This window comes from Trachypithecus francoisi, unplaced genomic scaffold (assembly GCF_009764315.1).
Source record: "Trachypithecus francoisi isolate TF-2019V2 unplaced genomic scaffold, Tfra_2.0 Lachesis_group5, whole genome shotgun sequence".
NCBI lineage: Eukaryota > Metazoa > Chordata > Mammalia > Primates > Cercopithecidae > Trachypithecus > Trachypithecus francoisi.
In genome coordinates this window covers 103,731,770-103,751,241 of record NW_022681470.1, presented here as the reverse complement: position 1 = coordinate 103,751,241, position 19,472 = coordinate 103,731,770, and the positions used below count along the sequence as shown (strand labels likewise).

Genomic DNA, 19,472 nt, shown 5'->3' with positions numbered 1-19,472 from the left:
CTGCTAACTATTTGCCACATGGGCTTGGCCAGCTGCCTGTCTCCCAGGGTGGAAGAGAGCTGGGGCATGATTTGGATTGTTTTTGAATGCCTTTACTTGAGTTCTGCTTTTCTTGAAAATAGAACTCCAGGTTTCTGATCTGGGAGGCAAACATATTCACACCCTGGGAGCCCATTCCTAAAGCAATGGAGCCCTGACCTTCTGCCCCTCAGTGACTAGCTTGAACTTGACTTTCTCTGCTGGGCTGCTCTGGAGCCCTCCAGAAATGTCGGGGCCCACGGCTGTTAACACATCTGACTGCTCTTTTCCCCATCTTGACAAAAGTCATTCATTTGCAACTCTTCATAGCCCTTTGTAAGTGTTTCTAGCATTACTATTTCTCCTCTTCTTTCCTTCTTCGGGTAAGAAATGCCTCCAAAACCCAGATTTTGGCACAAGAACTCGTAGATTGTTTTTATAGTCCCAACGTAGCACTTCTTTGTTACAGCTTGATATTCCTAAATTTTGTTCCAAGTCTCATTATTTTACATTTATAAATATCAGGTTGTATTAATTGGTTCCAGCTTTAAAAAATGTTCCATCAGGGGTTATTTCTGCTATTTTGATAGTAGTTTCTAAACGTGAAGTACCGAGGCCCTGATGTGGGCCACGTTCTGCAGGCATCCCTGAAGGACTGATGTGGAACGGAAAGATCCACAGATTCTGAGCCTTGCTGTATTCTTTGAAGACTGTACTGGCCATAATAGCTTCAAAGAATTTCAACAAGTTCCTAAGACATGACCTTGCCTTTCCGAAAATCACGTTGGCCAGGCTTGCCTTAATCAAGCTGTGCTTTTCTAAGCATCCTTTTACTTGATCTCCTGCAGCAGTTTTTAATACTTTCCCTACAAGTGAAGTTAAACTAACTGGCCTGTAATTTCCTGGTGTGTCCCTAAGCTCTATGAAATAACGGCATTAGGTTGGCTAGTTTCCAATTCTTCCAGAATTTTTTTGTTTTGTTTTAAAACGCAGGATTGAAAAGGCCAGAGAATGCTTCCTGTCTCCCTTTTCCTTCATTTCTTCCATGACATACTGCTCTCTCTGTTCCCAGTAGAGCTGCCATTTTAATAACTTCAAACCTCTTAAATGTTTTCACATATTATTTGTACTTATCTCTGAAGCATGAGTTTTCCATTTTTCATTTTGACAAGGGCCACCCCCAATATAACAGCTTACAATTCTATTGAATTGACTATTACTTCAAGGCACTGTTTAAAAAATGAGTTTCATATCAGGAATCTGAAAAAGAGTGGCAAACTAGATTGTAATTAAGCCTGTGTTCTCACTTGTGAATTACTAATAAATACATGTTGGAAAAGACCTGAGAAAAATGTCTATACATCCAGGAAACAGAAGTCAAAAAATGGAACTACTATATCTGGGCATACTTATCTGATGCACTAGCATAGTGTCTTAAAAGTATGGTGAAATGCATTAGATCTGAAGACCTAATTTGCATCCTACATTTTATTAAACTGCATTTGGTCCATTATTTTCAAATCTAACATCAGAAAAATCTTTCCACATTTGATGGTCTCCCAGTTACAACAGAAAGGCCCATAGAAATATTTTAAGATATATTTGTTAAAAAGTTATTTTAAACATTATTTTCTTAAAATATGAGAATTTTTTTTAATGATAGGAGTAAAAAAGAAAATAATTATTTGCATTCATAAAATTGCACCATATCACATAATGTTTAGGATAGTTCAAGTTCTTTATTGTATAGAAACTTGGAAAATTGTTTTGAAATAAGCGAGTCATCAACTAGAGCATAAGAACTTTTATTCTTTATAGACAATTTTTGTTTCAGTAAGCTTTTCATTTTTTTATTTTGTGATGACCTAATGCGTCTTTTATAAATAAGTCACAGGCACATAAATCACGGCCCATTTGTGTGGATGAAAGCTCATTTCCTGGTAGGCAGGCATGGTGATCACCATCATGAAATGAAAAGAAACATGAAGTGGAATTTCAAAACTTTTAGGATGGTTGGTTCTGATTTCAGATAAATTGGATAAGTAAACCCCTATCAACTTCTTTCTGATTTATCAAAGTGATAATGTCAAACCTAAAATTTACACATTTATCCCGTAAAGTTCACTTACTGTGTATCAGATTTAGTCACAAGTGGGAGAACCTTTGCATTTATGGTACACACAGAACTCTCTCACTGAGAACATTTCAGTTGGTTTTGAATGACTACTGATATTTTCCTTTTTAATTTTGGTCAGGACTGACTACACCTGTAAATAAACAGGTCAGATTTTCTATGTGGGCCATAAAGCATACATACACAGAAAATTATCTGTGCATAGCTAGCAAGTTTACTTAAGTTCAGGCATGAATCTAAAGCATGTACTTTCTCCAGTGTTTGAAATTTTTCCTCATAGATTTCCATCTTTAGGATTTTAAAGTTGCAATTAAAATAAGTATGGAATTCATCTTTCCTATTTAGCATATATTATACCATATAACTACAAATTTAGTACACATTAATTCAGTCTTCTCCCATTCCTATGGCTTTGCTTGAGCTATTTCCTTTTCTTAGAATGCCCTCTTCCATATTTGAAAGTCAAGATCTACCCATCCAAGGGTAGACAGCTTTGAGACCAGTGAAAGATTACTTGGTTGGTGATAAAGTAGAAAAACTTGGTGCTATAGGTTTACCTTTGGTTAAATCCAAATTCTTCATTTTGCTAGTAAGCAGACTTCCTACCTTCTCTATGCCTTCATTTCCCCATGCGTACAATGGGGATTTTATATTTCCTTTTAGAATTGTGATGTGGGCTAATTGAGGTAATATATGTAAAAGATCAAAATTATCAGGTCCTTTCCTTTCAAACGCCAATGTTTCCATAAAAATGTCTCTGGGTCTCACTCCTCCCTGCCAACTACCCCAACTACTGATAATCTCATCTTCCTTTGAATTCTTATACACTTTACCTGTCCCTCAAGAACTTCACTACTTTCTGCATTGTGTTATTCACTCATTCAGCAACTATTTATTGAATGCCTACCATGTGCCAGGCTTATATCCACATACATTTTGTTCTTTTTTTCCTCTAGCTTATTCTTAAGCTTCTTGAGGTTAGGTCTTTGTAATATTAATATTCCTTCCTCTCGCTTCATTGTCTGATAGTGCCTGGCACTAGTGCTTGAACAAGTATGTATTTGTTAATATTTGGTAAAACCGGCTACTATATAATGCATGCAGTAAGTGTATAATTTCAAATGTGTCCACATCCTCAAATAGGATTCACATGTGGGAAATGGTGCTCATATGCCAGTACATGGGGTCATCCTCATCCTCTTTATTAAATAATAATAATGATGACGATGATAATAAAGCAATAGCCAACATTCCTGAGAATATACACAAAAAAGAATATTCTGTTCTCATTCCTACATGAGTTCTTGAAGTAGTTCCTACTAGAGCAAAACATGGTTTCCAAAAAGAGAATGTGAATGAACAAATGAGCTGCAGCTAAGTCTCTATGGAATTACATTAGCACAAATATAAGGAGTTTTTCAAATAACTATGGTTTATAAATAAGGACTTTCATATATACACTGCCATGGCTAGATGAAATTCTAAGGTTTCAGGGGAAATTACACAATCTCATAATGAGGCTGTGTGTACACAACACCAAGCCATCCAAATGAAAACTTGAGCAAATCACTTAGGAATGTGGTCTTTGCTAGCCCAGACATTTCGAGTCATTATTGGAAATATGTAATGTGGCTCTGACACTATTTTACTACTCGTGGATGAAGTACACTATAGAGAAGTCTCACTTTAATTTGCTGCTTCTAATCAACCACAGGCTAGGAAACCAGAAAGCCAAATTGGTTAAAACTGTGTTTAAAACAAGAATAGGCTCTGATTTAAGGCTGAGAGTACCCTACAAACAGAAGTAAATACAGGTGTTTAAGTGCATGGCTATTATATTTTTAGTTCCTTATCTCCAAAATGGAGGTTTCTAAAAAGTTACCATGTAACATAAGGAATCTGTCAGATTACCTCTTCTCCCACAGTGCAGAGTTTCCTTTGAGAAATGGGATGTAGTGACTTTCGCTCCTCAGGAGTTTACCTCTCTCAAGTGTCCTAGTTCTCCAGAGTTGGTTCCTTCCAGTGGGTTCTTGGTCTTGCTGACTTCAAAGAATGAAGTTGCAGACCTCCGCATGAGTGTTACACCTCTTAAAGTTGGTGCAGACCCAAACAGTGAGCATCAGCAAGTTTTATTATGAAGAGCAAAAACAACACAGCCTCCGCAGCACGTAAGAGTACACCTGCGGACTGAGAGCTGCTGCCTCAGGTCGCCGGCTAGCTTTTATTCCCTTATTTGGCCCCACCCACATCCTGCTGATTGGTCCATTTTGCAGAGCACTGATTGGTCTATTTTACAGAGTGCTGATTGGTCCATTTTTACAGAATGCTGATTGGTACATTTACAATCCTCTAGCTAGACACAGAGCACTGATTGATGCCTTTACAATCCTCTAGCTAGACAGAAAAGTTCTCCAAGACCCCACTCCACCCAGAAGCCCAGCCAGCTTCACCTCTCACTAGTTGCTACAGACCATGCAAGATTCTACACAAAAATAGATTCATGAGCACACTGTCCACATGTCTCAAAGGTCCAGAAGTCCCAAGAGACTTTCTGGGCCTATTCCATGGCCACCACTCACAACTCCATGCAGCTCTGCAGGCGTTGCCAGTGACTTCAATTCACTTGGGATGAAGTACCAGGTAGCAGAGTGCTTGAGCAGGTCCTAAGTGTGAAGGGACTGAGCTGGGAAATATGCCCCTCTTCTCCAGATGTGCAACCTGTCCTTGGCTGATGCTGACAACGAGCCTGAATTTGTTTTATGGTCTTTATAATTTTTGCTTCAGTGACTGGCATTAATGAATGAATGGTGCACCTCAGGTTCAGTCTCCATGGCACTCCACCCACCTTCTCTTTTCTTCTGGAACCATTCAGAAGAGGGTATGCGAGCGAGTGTAGGAGGCTTATTGCCCAAATACTCCACTGGAAGAATGTGATAGAGCCAGATGTGAAATGGACCTCCCCTAAGTGAAGAATATGCAACCAAGAATCGCAGCACATATTGGAGAGGAATGGCTTTCTAACTTAACTCTGGGTTTGTAATCTTGTGCTATCCCACATCCAAGTCAGAATGCCTGTCCAGCCTAGACATCAAAACTGGCCTGCTATCATTTCTGATTTTTACTGAGTATCTGTGAAGAAGAAATAATCTTTTGGGGGGTTAATTGATCCCAGGCCTGAGAATTGGATATGGATTTCTATAGCCACTCGGAAGAAAAATTCCAATATTTTAAATCCACGTATCACATAATGTTTCAAGTGGAGCACACACATTTGGAACATTATAAAAAAGAGACAAAGTATATTATTTGACTGCAACAGCACAGACAACTTTGCTGTGATGGTGAGCGCAGTGTAGCAAGAGTTAATGCTATAAAATTCACAGCACTGTCTATTGTGAATAAATCCAATGAAACTTGTTCAGATAGTACTCAAGCAATACTAAATAGACCATATGTAATCACCCAAGACCTGAGACACATAAAAACTTTATTAGTCATCACTGAAATAAAGTGCAAATAAGTTCATCTTAGAAAGATCCAAAACTCTTTATGTTTTAGGTCAGCTGCGCCATAAAACAGTGCCTGACAAATTTTAAGTGATAGTCTAATTAATCACTGGATTTTTATAGTTTCTTGAAAGTTGTAAGTTAGATATTAACAAGGCAGGGTGAGAGGAAATCCCCTCATACGGAGAATGAGTCCTACGTCCTTTGCACAAGCCCACTGGGTCAGCCAAGCCAGACTTTACACTAAGCAGCTGTTGGAAATGGAACGGACCATTAATCCGAAGAGTATCATTATTTTCATATCGATTAAAGTGGGATGTAAACCGTGCACCAAGTTCACAAACTGATGGAAAATCATTCCAGCTGTGCCTCTGTCTGATACAAGAAACACTTTCTGGTGCATTTTTACATTGTGTTTTTCGAGAAACTAATGCTTTGTAATATACTGATCATATGACTCTCCTTAATGCTATCACATACTCAGCAATCATCGTGACCCAACATTTTGGGTGTATTGATGTTTCTGATTTATATTTTTCAAGTATGTCAATTAGATGCAATGATGGTATCAACAATCTAGGAAATTGTATTTGTAAAGGGAAATTTTGAAATTTCAAAATTTTAAAAGGAGGCAGACTTATTTTGTATTCACTGTCAGGAACAAATATCTCCAATGAGGAGCAGGCATTTATTTTCAAGGAATGAAATTTAAATATGGCTATCACATTACTTCAATTCTTTTTTCTAAAAACACAAAAATCTCTTCTATAAACACTTTCACTTACCTCATAATATAAAGGAACATTACCACCTACAGGTTTTTTTGCCTTTTTAGATGAAGCAGATCCAACAAGTGTATTTATTTCATTAATCTGTAAGAAAATTAAATTTACTTATGATGAAAAAAAGCCTTATTTGAAGAATATTTAGATATATGTAACTTTCAAATATCTAGGTGATCTGAAGGGTTGGGGAAACCAGCAAGAAAGAGGTACCCATGAATTAGGTAAAATATTTATAGTCACTTTGTAAGCTGTCAGTAATTGTATGGGTATGTGCCATCTGACAGATCTTTTCTATATTATTGCTCTCCTCTGACCTCTGACAGTTATGATTCTCTGTAGCCTTCATTTTACAATTAGTCATGTACCTCCCTGGAATCTTAAATAGTCCAGTCTTTTATAATTATTTAACTTGAATTAAATATTTTGCCTGGTATGACCTCAGAAATCTTTGACAAATAAATTAATATTGAATTAACAAAATTAATACACAAAAATAAATTCTTCCAGATTGAACAACTCAAATTTATTCTGGCTAAATAGTTACTTAAAATAATCCATCAACATTTACAAAACAGTCCAAGAATAAGATAGTTTATTTTATAATTCTATTCTCTTATTTTAAGTAAAAAAGTCTTCAGGGGGTTTTGAGGTAGGAAGGGACAGGTACCTGCTGGAAAATGTCTTCCCATGATACCATACTGAAGAGTTTACGCTGAGGGACCTGGACAGCCAGGGTAAGGGCTTGGATGAGAAGATCATCTTCAATCTGGTTCCCAACCACAAAAGCAATGGAGGCCTTCCAATCGTTCTATTAAAAATCAGACGGAATTAGATTTTAAACATTCCTGAATAGGTCATTTCGTGTCAAATATTTCCACTGAGAAACAGAATAACTTTCCTGTAAATCTTACTTGAAAGACAGAGGTGACCTTGTAATGTATGTGGTTTCCTGATTGAAGTAGCCGCAAGGCGGCAGTATTGTGCCAAATTTCATGCAACTTGACCAAGACACAATTTTCTTGAGAAACTAGTCCTTTTATTTTGAGGAAGACGATTTTTAAAAACGACACTTTCACTAGACTGTTGTCCAAGAATAATCCAGTGTTGGAAAGCAATCGTTCATTCCTGTGTCACAAATATACATTAAGATGTAGTCTCAAAAAACAAGAACCTTTATTTTGTTCCCTAGTATATCCCAAGACTCTAAATAGTGGTAGGAATATAGAAGCAGCTGAAAAAAACTGTTAAATGTTGGGTCATATTGGATGAGCTGCCAAATGAGAACTGAACCACATCTTTTTCTCTTAATGTAACACAAGAATCTCATTGCTAATTCACAAGTGAGTCCTTTCCACTCCCAAGAAATGGGCAAAAATATTACACTTGGACATGAAATTTCGCATCAAATAATTAAAAAAAAATAAGTTACTAAAGAATTACATTCAGTACCTTTTTCTCTTTGTTGATTGTCATTATAATTTCTGTTGGGAGATTAAGAGTGGCGCTCGCTGGATTACCTCACGTTACCCACTGTGAGGTGCTGAGGAAGGAGCTACTCACGCAAATCAGTATTCCTGCTTTCAAACACTAACAATTTTAGGGGGAGATGAAACCAACAAACACAATAAAGACATCAGAAAAGAGAGGGAATAGTAAGGGAGGGCACTCTAGTCATGTGACCTGTCTGGGCCTTAGTTTCCCCATTCATAAAATAAAGGGGTTGGACAGGGCAATACCTAAGCATCTCTCTAGCTCCTCTCTAGAGGTCTGATTCAAATATAGTAAAACCGTCTCCTGGTGGATACCAAAACAATGTCTAAGATTTGAAAAAGTCACACAAATTTAATAAAATGCATCATTTTATGTGGTTCCTCTGGTTTCTGCGCAGTTTATAATCAGGCTGATGACAAAACTAGGGTACAGGCGGGAGAAAATACTTTAGTGTAAATTCTTTCTTACCATCAAAAAGCAATTGTCCTTAAATCCTTCTTTTAGTTCCATGGAAGTCTACTAACTACCTAACAAGACTCATCCAATTCTTAAGACTATCACCAAAGCGAAAAACACATATAAAAGCATAAAAATGTATATTTTGCTTGCAAAGTGTGTGTGTGCATGCATGCATGCAGGTAGGTGTGACTTTGTGTGGTTTCCTCTCTTACAATGAATTGAAAACATTCTTTGTGTCTCTAAATTCACCAGGGGAAGACTGACCATTTATTTTTTAAACATTCTGACTTTTAAAAGTAGATATGATATGTATAATGCATTCTTTAGAAAAAAATATCCTTGATCTCAAAATGACCTTTCCTGAATTAGAAGCCTTTTTTTCTCTTGTCTGCTTTCTCATTTAAAGCTGCAACTGTAGTCATCATTAAAGTGGAAAAATCTCTTTCATTTCACAATAAAGTACACACAGTTACGGGATAGGCAATACCTTGAAGTTTCTGGTGCCTACACCTTCCAAGACTGAAGATTTTGATAACCACCTTTACCCCCTTATCCCGCTCTCCATTGCAAGTTTCCTTGCCAATATTTGCAAGTGAATGGTGACAAGAAAAGACTGTCTTTCTGCTCTTTGGGGGGCAATTGAGAAAGAGTGTATTGTAGTCCATTATCCATCTATCCATTAGTATTTGGTGTCAAGGCAGGCCAGAAAAAAGAGAAGAGGGGCAAGAGGGAACTACCAATTATTGTGAATCTGCCATATGTCAGGCATATGTTATCTCATAGAATCCCTAAGTTACCCTACAAAATAGGTTCACCATAATCCTTAAATTGCACCTAATAGACTATTTGACCATAATAAAACTATCAGGCAAAGATTTATCTCAAATGTATACATGTGTATAGAGCCTTCAAAAATAGATTAGGTAGGCTGGGTGTGGTGGCTCATGCCTGTAATCCTAGCACTGTGGGAGGCCGAGGTGGGAAGATCATGAGGTCAGGAGATCGAGACCATTCTGGCTAACATAGTGGAACCCCATCTCTACTAAAAAGTACAAAAAGTTAGTCCAGCATGGTGGCAGGTGCCTGTAGTCCCAGCTACTTGGGATGCTGAGGCAGGAGAATGGCATAAATGTGGGAGGCAGAGCTTGCAGTGAGCTGAGATCATGTCACTGCACTCCAGCCTGGGTGACAGAGCGAGACTCTGTCTCAAAAAAAAAAAAAGATTAGGGATTGAATCTTTAAAACATGATATGATTACTTTTTTAAAAATTATAATTTTACAAAAGATCAAAGAGGTTAAAGAAATTTCCCAAGGTTCTTTCTCTCAAGCGCAATGCTCTTGTTCCTTCCTTTGCTCCAGGAGACATCTTGACATAAAATTGTTCCTCCAAGTTATGGCACTGTACCAAAACTTGTGGCTCCCTGAAGTCACTCTGAGACAGTGTGCCCAGGTGAGAGCAGGTTCAGATTTGTTTAGAGCTCTCTAGGAGAGCTGGGGGTCCAGGCCATGTCTCCCCATTTCAAGGGGTCTTAAGAGTCCAGCTCTGTCCCAGTTTCCCATCTATGCTCTCTTGCCCACCAAATGCATGCTTTAAAAGTGGATCTATGTGGCAAAACAGGACTCATAACTTTGTCAGAGTTATGGTTTAGTGTCTAATCACATGGCCAGAGCCTGAGTAAGCATAACAGGGACCAGTCAGACAGTAATAACACAAATTGAGAATGCCTACAGAGAAGGATGCACTCATTGTGAGCTGCAGCAGGGGGCAGTGAGATGCTAGCAAATGTGCATTATTCAACAAATGAAGAACAAGTCATTTCCTCATGTCTAATTGGACAGAATAATTAAATAAGCAATTCTCTGCAAATGCAATTTCTGAGTGTTTCTCTTAGTATTTCAGGGTAACCAGAGATTCCAAACTTCCACCAACTGGCGGCATTTTTAGAAATAAAAAACTAGAAAAAAAATCAGACACAGATTAGATTTGGCAAAATACAATCAAAAACAACCCTCCACTTGTATCCTATCCCAATATGCAGTTAAATGAAGTCCTTAAATTTAAGTTCACAGGACAGAAAAAGAAATTTAGTATGGAGAAAACAAGGGTTGACCATTGTGGGCCAATGAAAGTATAATGTATGCAACCCAGTTCACTACAGACTACTAATTACACTCAAACTTCTTAAACTATCTTAAGAAGTTTAAGTTTAAGATAGTTTAAGAAGTTTGGGTGTAATTAGTAGTATGAGCTGAGATAAAGAAAAGATTAATAATTTCAGAAAAGCTACACTGGATATATCCAATGGTGAAGGAAGAGGGTCTGGGTCTGTCACACCGAAAGCACCTTAGAAAATCAAGTCAGTTGTCTGTGACCTGGAGGCATGTATTGTACGTGATCATTGCTGAGTCTCGCCCCTTGTAGTGATTGATAAAGCAATTCAAAGGATAGAATGAAGTCATGTATGGACACAATCCATTTCCCTTTATTTACTTTACCAGTCTCACCTAATTTGAGGCCTAGCAGGAGGGCTTCTTAACCCAGACACTTACATAGTAGTCTCCTAAGGCAAGAAAGTATTCATGTAAATGCAGAGAAACTGGCTGTCTTACATAAGCCCACTGTCCCAGAGACACAGGGTAAATTTACAACTGTTTTTCTTTTATATATTGCAAATTCTCCAAATTTTACTTAGGCATTTCATATTCTTAAACAATTGCAAAAGCCTTTTCAAAAGCAAGTGAAAAGTAGCTTTTGGACAATCGGATTGTAATTGCTTCCCTCTATTAGCGCAAGTAATCAGCTGATTTAGGGAAAGACAAGGGCAGGACTTGCAAGCCCTCTTCTGCTGCCTCTGCTAGTATGATAGGGTGCGACTCGAGATGACAGTCTCACAGTCCTCTACCCAGAACTAAACAAGGCCTGTTGAGCTCTATGAACCAGTAGTGGTCAGCGCCCTTATTAGGAGAAGATGTACAAATGCCCCAGGTAAAATCAATGCAACATCCAAAAAGTCAGGTTTTATTAAGAGCCAGTTAACATTGTACAGATATGCAAACCTGTACTTTATGTCAATACTCTGCTGAGACGATAACCTTTTTGTTAAGTAGATTTACTGTCAAATGGACAGGGATTTGTGAATATCTTTCTCATACCAGGTTTTTCCTTCAAAAAGAGTCTTCAATCTCCATCAGCAAGGAGTGTTGGTATGGGCTTTTGGCCAGCAGAAGAAATATTTTTATTACATAGAACTGGCTGCTACAATCATATTTGTGTGACTCTAACTGTAAAATAGGTTGAAAATATATGTTAAAAATGGGCATACGTTGTTACATAATAAACAAGAATACTATTAATGGCCATGCTATGCACTAATCTCTTTACTGTCTTTACTAAACAAGTACTTATTATGATAGACTCTAAATATATATCTCTCACAATTTATTATAAGTGCTGTAGTTTCACTTAATCAGATTATACTGTTACAGTAATCCTTATTTAGGAATTGGACCATGTATGTGGCTGTCATGTTTTCTATGCTTTTGCACTTTGTGGTGCCTGGTAGTGAATGGGAAATGCAGCAGGGCTCTATACATAAATATCTGTTGACTGATATTTTAAAGCAACAGGGATTACATTTGGATCCTGAGAGGGTTTTGACCCCCAAATCATAAACTGCTAGAAGGTAGCATGTCTGGAAACTGCAGGGTATTCAGCCCATGGCCCTGGAGTCCTTCAGGAAGAGAACACACTATATCTGATCGAACATGGTCCATACCGGGGGTCAGTAACAATGGTTTGGGAATTGGGCCTTGAGGCCATTCCTCTGCTTAGACACATTTCCCAGGAGTGACTTAGACATGCAACTAGATGCTAGGGGAAGGAGGATGCTCCTGCAGATAGAAGAAAAAAGCCAAAGACTCACATCCAAACCTGCATTGCCTATAAAACCATTCCTCCCCTCTCTCTCCTTCCTACTTTCTCATCTCCTATCAGAAGGCATCCTGATGGTCTGCTCCCTCCTCCCTTCCCAACCTACTACCTATAGGCTACAAGTTCTGTGGTTTCTTTCTTTCTTTCTTTCTTTTTTCAGGGTGCCTTAGAAATTCTTATGAGTTTGATTTATGGTGGAAGAATATCAGAGTGGGGTGGTGAGAGAAGGGAGGTGACTGAAGTAGCACACAGTGTGTGCTGTCGTGGTCCATAATCTGGGAGAGGACTGTAAACTGACATCTGCCTCCTGCAGCAACTACTGCTTGATTCACCCTAATCTTTTGACCTCTGTCTAGGAATGTGCTGAAGCCGATTGCTCATGGCTTTTCCCAACTCTCTTCGGTGAGATTGCCTTAATAATTTGAAATATGCTACAGTAGGAGTATTCAAACTAAGGTGATGGAAAACACTGCAAATCAGAGATGTCCACTTGGAGAACAGATTACTAAACATTTACCAGCATATCACAGCTTCCATCCCAGGAACAGCTGCATGTCTAAGACTGACTTAGCTATGATTTTCATTGGGAAGACCAAAGCTGTCTCTGAGAAAATATTAAGGAGGGCAAAGCAGATGTACTCCCGCTATTGCACACAAATCCCACCCCCATCCCAGAGACACACTCTGCAGCAATGTGCTACGTGGATCTATAATTAAGAGTCTGCTGATGTTGCTGCAGGTGTAACCTAGCTTTAAGTACTATTCTTCAAAATAGGCTCTATGAAAAGCAGGTGACAAGACAAATATAGAGACCACTGAGAGGAGCAGGGGCACACCATTCCAGGGCTCTCCTTTCCTCTTGATCATTTCCCTACTTCCCCACTCAGGTGTCTGCACACTGGGGCCAATGACCTGTGAGATCCCTAAGCACCCCCTGCCAACAAGTGACTAGATTCCTTCACGCTGTGGTGGCCCCTTGAAGAAGCATGGATCTTTGTGGCACAGTAATTACAAGCCTGGGCTCAATTCACTGAGCCCAGATTAGAATCTCAATAAGCCAGCTGTGTGCCCCTGGGAAAGTTACTTAACTTCTCTGTGCCTCATGCATAAATGAAGATAATGACAGTACCTGTCTATTGGGATTGTTGTGAAGATTGAATGAGAAAATCTATAAAAGTCCTTCTCAGCATAGCACCTAGCAATAATCCTAGCCATCCTTAAGGATATTATTTTGGGGGGCTTCTGCTCTTGTTAGTCATTAGAAAAAACATGGTTAGTCCATGCAAGCTGCTTCTGTGGAGAACTTATGGGAGACCCAAGGAAAAAAAATTAATCAGAATATCAACGATTGCATCACAAAAAGGCAAATATAAGTTTGAACAAGAGTTTGTACAATACTTTTCTCTTTGATAATAACAAACATGTTAACTGACTTGTTTCTAAAGTATTTTGGGTCCTTGGAAGAGAGGGCCAGAATCATGAACATATTACGTTTAAAATTCTAAAGGTATGTATAACAATTTTTCAGAGCCATGAAAGAGAACGTGAGTGTGGCATGAGAAATCTTCAAGTCATTTTGTGCCCTGTGCAAGTCTGCCAGAGACATGAACCCATCACCAACCATAGAAACAAACCAAATATCAATTAGAGTCACGAGAAGACAGTGAGCTTTAGAATTTGTACACTGGCTGACTATGAAGATGATGACCTCTGAGGTGGTCATACAGAGGACTAGGGGAAGAGAGCAGCCTCAGGCTACTTTTCATTAGCGATGTGGATCTGCTTACTTGGCTTAAAAAATATGAAAATGAATCAGTTGTCTGCTGGTTGAACTACAAATATTAATCTGATCAATTTTGGGCATCCAGGCCTAAAACATGGATGTCATGCAGGGCTAGTTCTTAAAATAAAAACAAAAGAAATAATTGAAGTTTATTTTTGATAGGGAGCCTTAGTGCACTCTTCTCCCCAGATAAGACAGGCTTCCAGGCCTGCCACTATATTCTGGCCTCACAGGGCTCATTACAGACCTTACTAGAATCTACTACGTCCTAGGTATTACCTGCTATTCAGCTCAGTCTTAAGAGTTGATTTATATATATAAATCTTAAGAGTATATATATATACACACACACACACACATATATATACACACACACACATACACACACCCAGAGGCTTTAGTGCTAGGACCATTTTAAAGTATTTCTTCTAATATCTGCATTTTCAAAAAGGAATCTCAGTGACTCCTAGACTAACTCAAAGGGATGCCCTGCTAATGGTGGTATTTTGGGCTGTGGACTGGTCCAGTGGAAAAGGCTCCCCTAGAATTATACCAGAACAGACCCCTAGACAACTTCCTGCTTCACCCATGTGCCTGGCACATAGAAGCATTCAATAAATGTTTCTTGAACTTAGCAGCCAAAACCACACACTAAAGAGAATTTTTACACATGCTTAGCATGGGAGGGCTGACTGAGTATGTGGCGTTTTATCAACCACACTCAGCACTTTGGAAGGAGTCATGCCTCTGAATCACCAGAATTTGAATTAGAGAAAGAGCTCATTCCTTTGATGTTTAGACAACACTGTACATGGCTTATATTCACTGATGAAAACACAGTAGTCTAGAAACAGCTTTACTACGCATGTATACACAGTCTGGCTGGTTTTCCTTGTCTTCATAAATATTAAATGTGATCGCTAATTAAAAATATTGAAGTTCTGATGTAGATATGCAGAGAGGTTTGGGTAATGTCAAATTCTGCCTCTGTGATTTCTTAGCCAGATGACCTTGTGCTTATCTTTGTGACTCAGTTTTCTCATTTAAAATGATGAATCTATTAATACGACTTTCAAAAGACTATTGCAGGACTCAAGAACGAATATACCTAGGGTCATTTTGTAAATTTGTGGAACACCATGTAAATGTAAAATATTAATATATGCAAGGGAAATATTCTAATTTTCTGTATAAAGTTCTGCAAAAATGGGTTAAAAGAGGTAACTGCTGCAATAATTTTCAATTTTGAATTTAGATATGTCCTGGGGATCTTCTTTGTATCGTGTAGCCTCTGGCTTAGGCTGTTTGATTGTTTTTCTTTCGTTTTTCACAGAGTCCTTGGCCCATCCCACCAATCTAGCACATGAGCTTAATTCGGTTTTGCTCCATGCATCAGAAAGTTTTAAGACAGCTATTAAAACACCACATGGAAAAGCTTTGCAGGGAATTCTACTCCACAGAGAAACCACAGAGCCACTACACACCTTAGCTATCTCCCCACCCCCAACAGTGGGCTAAAATTACGGCTCCATTATGTTAGTACAATCCAACCAGTTTTATGGCTTGGAGCAAAATCTGAGGTTCAAAACGAACTTCAGAACATAAAAAGTAAGGCAAACCTCAAAAGGAAACGAGCTTCTTTGGGTTTTCAAACAAATATTACATATCAGAGACATTCTTCTAAAAGAGGAGACCAAGAAAAGCCAAGAGGAGTCCTGCTAATTGCTCCAGAAATGTAAAACTGGAATCAGAGACTCACCCCCCTTAAAGGAGATCTCTTTTCATCATGATATATTAAAAGCTACAACCTTTCATCAACTGCTTCCTCAAGCATGAGACCTTCTTTGACCTTGCTTGAGTTCCTTCAATGTTGCATCACTATCTTCCACGTTAAAAAATAAGATATATTTTCAAGACTGAATGTTAGCTCATTACTTACTCTACTATAGCCCTTTTTCCATCTTCCTTCCTGTACTGTAAATGTCATTTATACATTAAGCTTTGTGTGTGTTTCATGAATTTGTTGTGCCTTGGCACTACAGCTACCCAGAAGAAACAAAATAACTGACCAATACTCATTCTCATGAGCCATCCATGCTGTTGCTTGGTTAATTCAATCTCATGGACAACTTATTTTCTTACAGTGAATGCGAGCATCTTCATTTATCCCTCGTTTACTACAAAGCCATGGATATAATTTAATTTCTACATCCATCTTGAGTGGAGCATATCTAGGTCTACTTCTACAAACACAAGATTGTCCTGGTTACTAACTCTATCTTATTCTTCCCCAAATTCAATAAAGTGTCCAAGCAACAGGAATATTTTGGCAGCCAAATTACATATCTCATAATATTCCTAATATCTGAAAGCAGGACAGGTCTGATCATGTGTTCTGATTTTTAGGTCTACAAATATGGTCTTCAAATGATAGAGTGAGAAAGAAGGGTTAAAGAAAGAGGATACAGGGAGCAGTGCCAGATCTTCTAGGGAGCTGAGTTTGTATTATGCTAGCAGGGAATGATGGGAGTCTCTCCAATAACTCCCCGGGGGTGTGTCAGAAAAACTATGAGACTGTAATTTGAGCAAGAAGAGTGTCAGGGAATCTGTGCCCTACCTCAATTCAACAAAAAAGAGTAGTAGTTCAGCTCAACGAGCATTTATTACATTAGTATGACTAAATGTATATGATGTAACAAACTAAGGGATATACAAAATGACTAAGAGTGTGAAAATGAGCAAACAATGCTTCTATCATGAAGTAAATTTCTAGAGACTATTTCTTGTAAAGGTTATTTAACATTGGTGGCCCTGACTAGCTTTTATTGAGGGACTTAGGGTCCAGAGCTGATGCTGTGCAGCAATCCTGACTTCTCCAGCTGCTCAGGATACAGCAATTGTGCTAGGAAAGTAAAAGGCAGTGGAGACCTGCCACAGAGTAAGGAAAATGAGGTCAGACCCCAAACAGACAAGTGGAGGGCAAAAGTATTAATCAAGATCAATCAATCCTAGTGGGAGGGCAGATAAAATTGTGGAGGGTGGAGGTGTCTGAAGTAGTTCCTGAGATCTTTCTTCTGAGAATGCTTGTAACTTTCTTTAGAGTTCCATGCAATTATAATTTTTTTAAGGGAAGTGTTTCTTAGGAGGCAAACAAGAAGGACAGGTGAATTAGAACTGGGAGGGAAGATGGCCCTGAAGTCAGGGTAGGAATGGTACATGTAGTCAAAGGCAATTAGAAGGTCACCACTGACCTTAGCAAGAGCAGTTCTACTTGAGTGAAACTGCTTCCCACTCATTCCCTCACTTGTGTAATCCTACACACCCTCATAATTCACATATCTCCTTCATAATATAAAGCCCCTTTAAGGACCACGTGATAAAGTATCCCCAGTCAATGATTAGAATAAATTTCAAGCCCTAGATCTGGTTATGGTTCTTAATTTTCTCCAATTACACAGGTACATGGAGTCTATTTATTGGATATGTTAGGGCAGTAATTCATTATAATTATTCCTCTCATATTGATTCCCTAATAGAGTCCTTACAATAGCTCTTTCAATGGTGTAATAAAAAGAGCACTGGATTTAGTATCAGAAAACCTGATTGTTAGTCCTGATTCCAACCACATGGCCTTGGAAAAACATTTAAGTACTCACAACCTGGACCTTAGCAAAATAATAATAATACTTAGAGCGGAAAGTCATTCATTCATTCAGCTAACATTTACCGAGGAGTTACAAAAATTGAAATGGGCATGGCTTTGGGAATAGGCATAAGGCATAATCACTTCCCTTAAACAGCATCAGCCTGGGGGAGAGAAATACACAAAAAAGGTGAAAAGAGATTACATGTAAAGTGTCTCACAGCTATAAAGCACTGTACAAAGTGTCCATTTCTATTATCATATTATTCACCCAAATATATTTACTAATAATTAATATTTACTACATGGCTACCTACATTGCATGTGCTGCCCTAGAAATGAAGGGTGCAAAGTTAAATAAAATGAAGCCCAAATTGTTTCATATTGTATTAACCAACTCTGCAATTTGTTTTTTTTTCCTTCAACATTATGTTTTGATGTCTATCCATGTTGAGATATACAGATTTAGTTCATTTCTTTTAATTGCTCTTATCTTATTTATGTTTGTATCCTTTATTTCTACGCCAGCACATGCAACATAAGTACTCACATAGTAAATATTAACTATTAGTGAAATAATACAGTAAACGATACTATATGTTATTCATGAATATAGATAAATAGATACACAGGCTAAGAAGATATGTGTTCCATTCATATTGGTGTTTGCTTCTGAGAAGAAAGAGAAAGAAATGGAACATAGAATGGGGGTGAGGACAAGTGTTCTTCAGCTTTATTTTTACAGTGTTTATTTCAAAAAAGAAAAGAATTTTTTGTGAGGGTACAAATGTGCTTGTCACATTATCTTTTAATGTTTTTCTGCATTTAAAAAAGTACTGAAAAAAAGCGTCTGCTCTCAAAAGACCAACAGTTTAGTAGCGGAAACAAGATACAGAAATACTTATGATACAAGGTGATATGCATTGACCTAGAACCCACGTCTCCCTGTGTCTTAGGAAAAGCCTCATGAGCAGAGGTCACTTGAAGAATTAGTAGAAGGAATTCTTTGTCCATGGCCTGCTTTTCCACTGTCTGTCTACACAGTGACCTCATTCCCACTGCCTGAGAAGAGCAAGGTTTTCTTGCCGCGGTTTCCTCTCCTTTTTACATTTTCCATCTGGAAACATCCTTCACTGGCCCCAAGAACTTACTCCTTTTTCTTGGGCTGAAGAAAACATTCTGATTCCTTTTTGTTTGCTTGTTTTTTACTAGAGCAAAAGACCTCTTCTCTAACTGTGTTCCTTCAATTTTCCCATCTCTCCCTCACCTGTTTTCAATCCACTCATCTTTCCTCTCTATCCCTACTTCACACATACATAGCCATCTTCATCTAAGCCCAGACTCTCCAGTAACCATTTTCCCTTAGGACCTTTTTACTTCATAGTCAAACTCCCCCAAACATGTGACCTACACCGAAAGCTCCCACATCCTGAAAGGCTATAACATCCTTAATCTCCACAGTCCCACTTACACCTCTTCCCTCACCACCAGCACCACCAACACCACACCATACACCCTATTGAAACTGCATTCTGGAAGATCACTGATGATGTCCTCATTACCAGGTATGGTTGCCTTCCCTATTCTCCCAAGGTGTTGTAGGTGGGAGACGTGAACTGCCATTTTGTGACCTTCTCTCTTATCTGACTCTCATGATACCACCCTATTCTCATTCTGTCATTACTCCTTTGGCTTTTCCTTCTCTGACCATCAGGCTGTTT

The 19,472-nt window shown here is 38.5% G+C and overlaps 1 protein-coding gene across 6 annotated transcripts in view; it reads right to left on the bottom strand.

Moving 5' to 3' along the window:
- The window catches only part of SPAG17 (sperm associated antigen 17), a 238,312-nt gene that overhangs the window by 196,334 nt on the left and 22,506 nt on the right, over window positions 1-19,472 (bottom strand). For all 6 annotated transcript variants that reach the window (XR_004433674.1, XR_004433673.1, XM_033196418.1 and 3 more), the window contains exons 2-3: window positions 7,111-7,251; window positions 6,444-6,530 (exon numbers count right to left, since the gene is read on the bottom strand). Coding sequence is in view for 4 of the 6 variants with exons in the window: in XM_033196418.1 (XP_033052309.1) it covers window positions 6,444-6,530; window positions 7,111-7,251 (228 nt within the window). In the remaining 2 variants the exon portion in view is untranslated. The remainder of the gene's footprint in view (window positions 1-6,443; window positions 6,531-7,110; window positions 7,252-19,472) is intronic.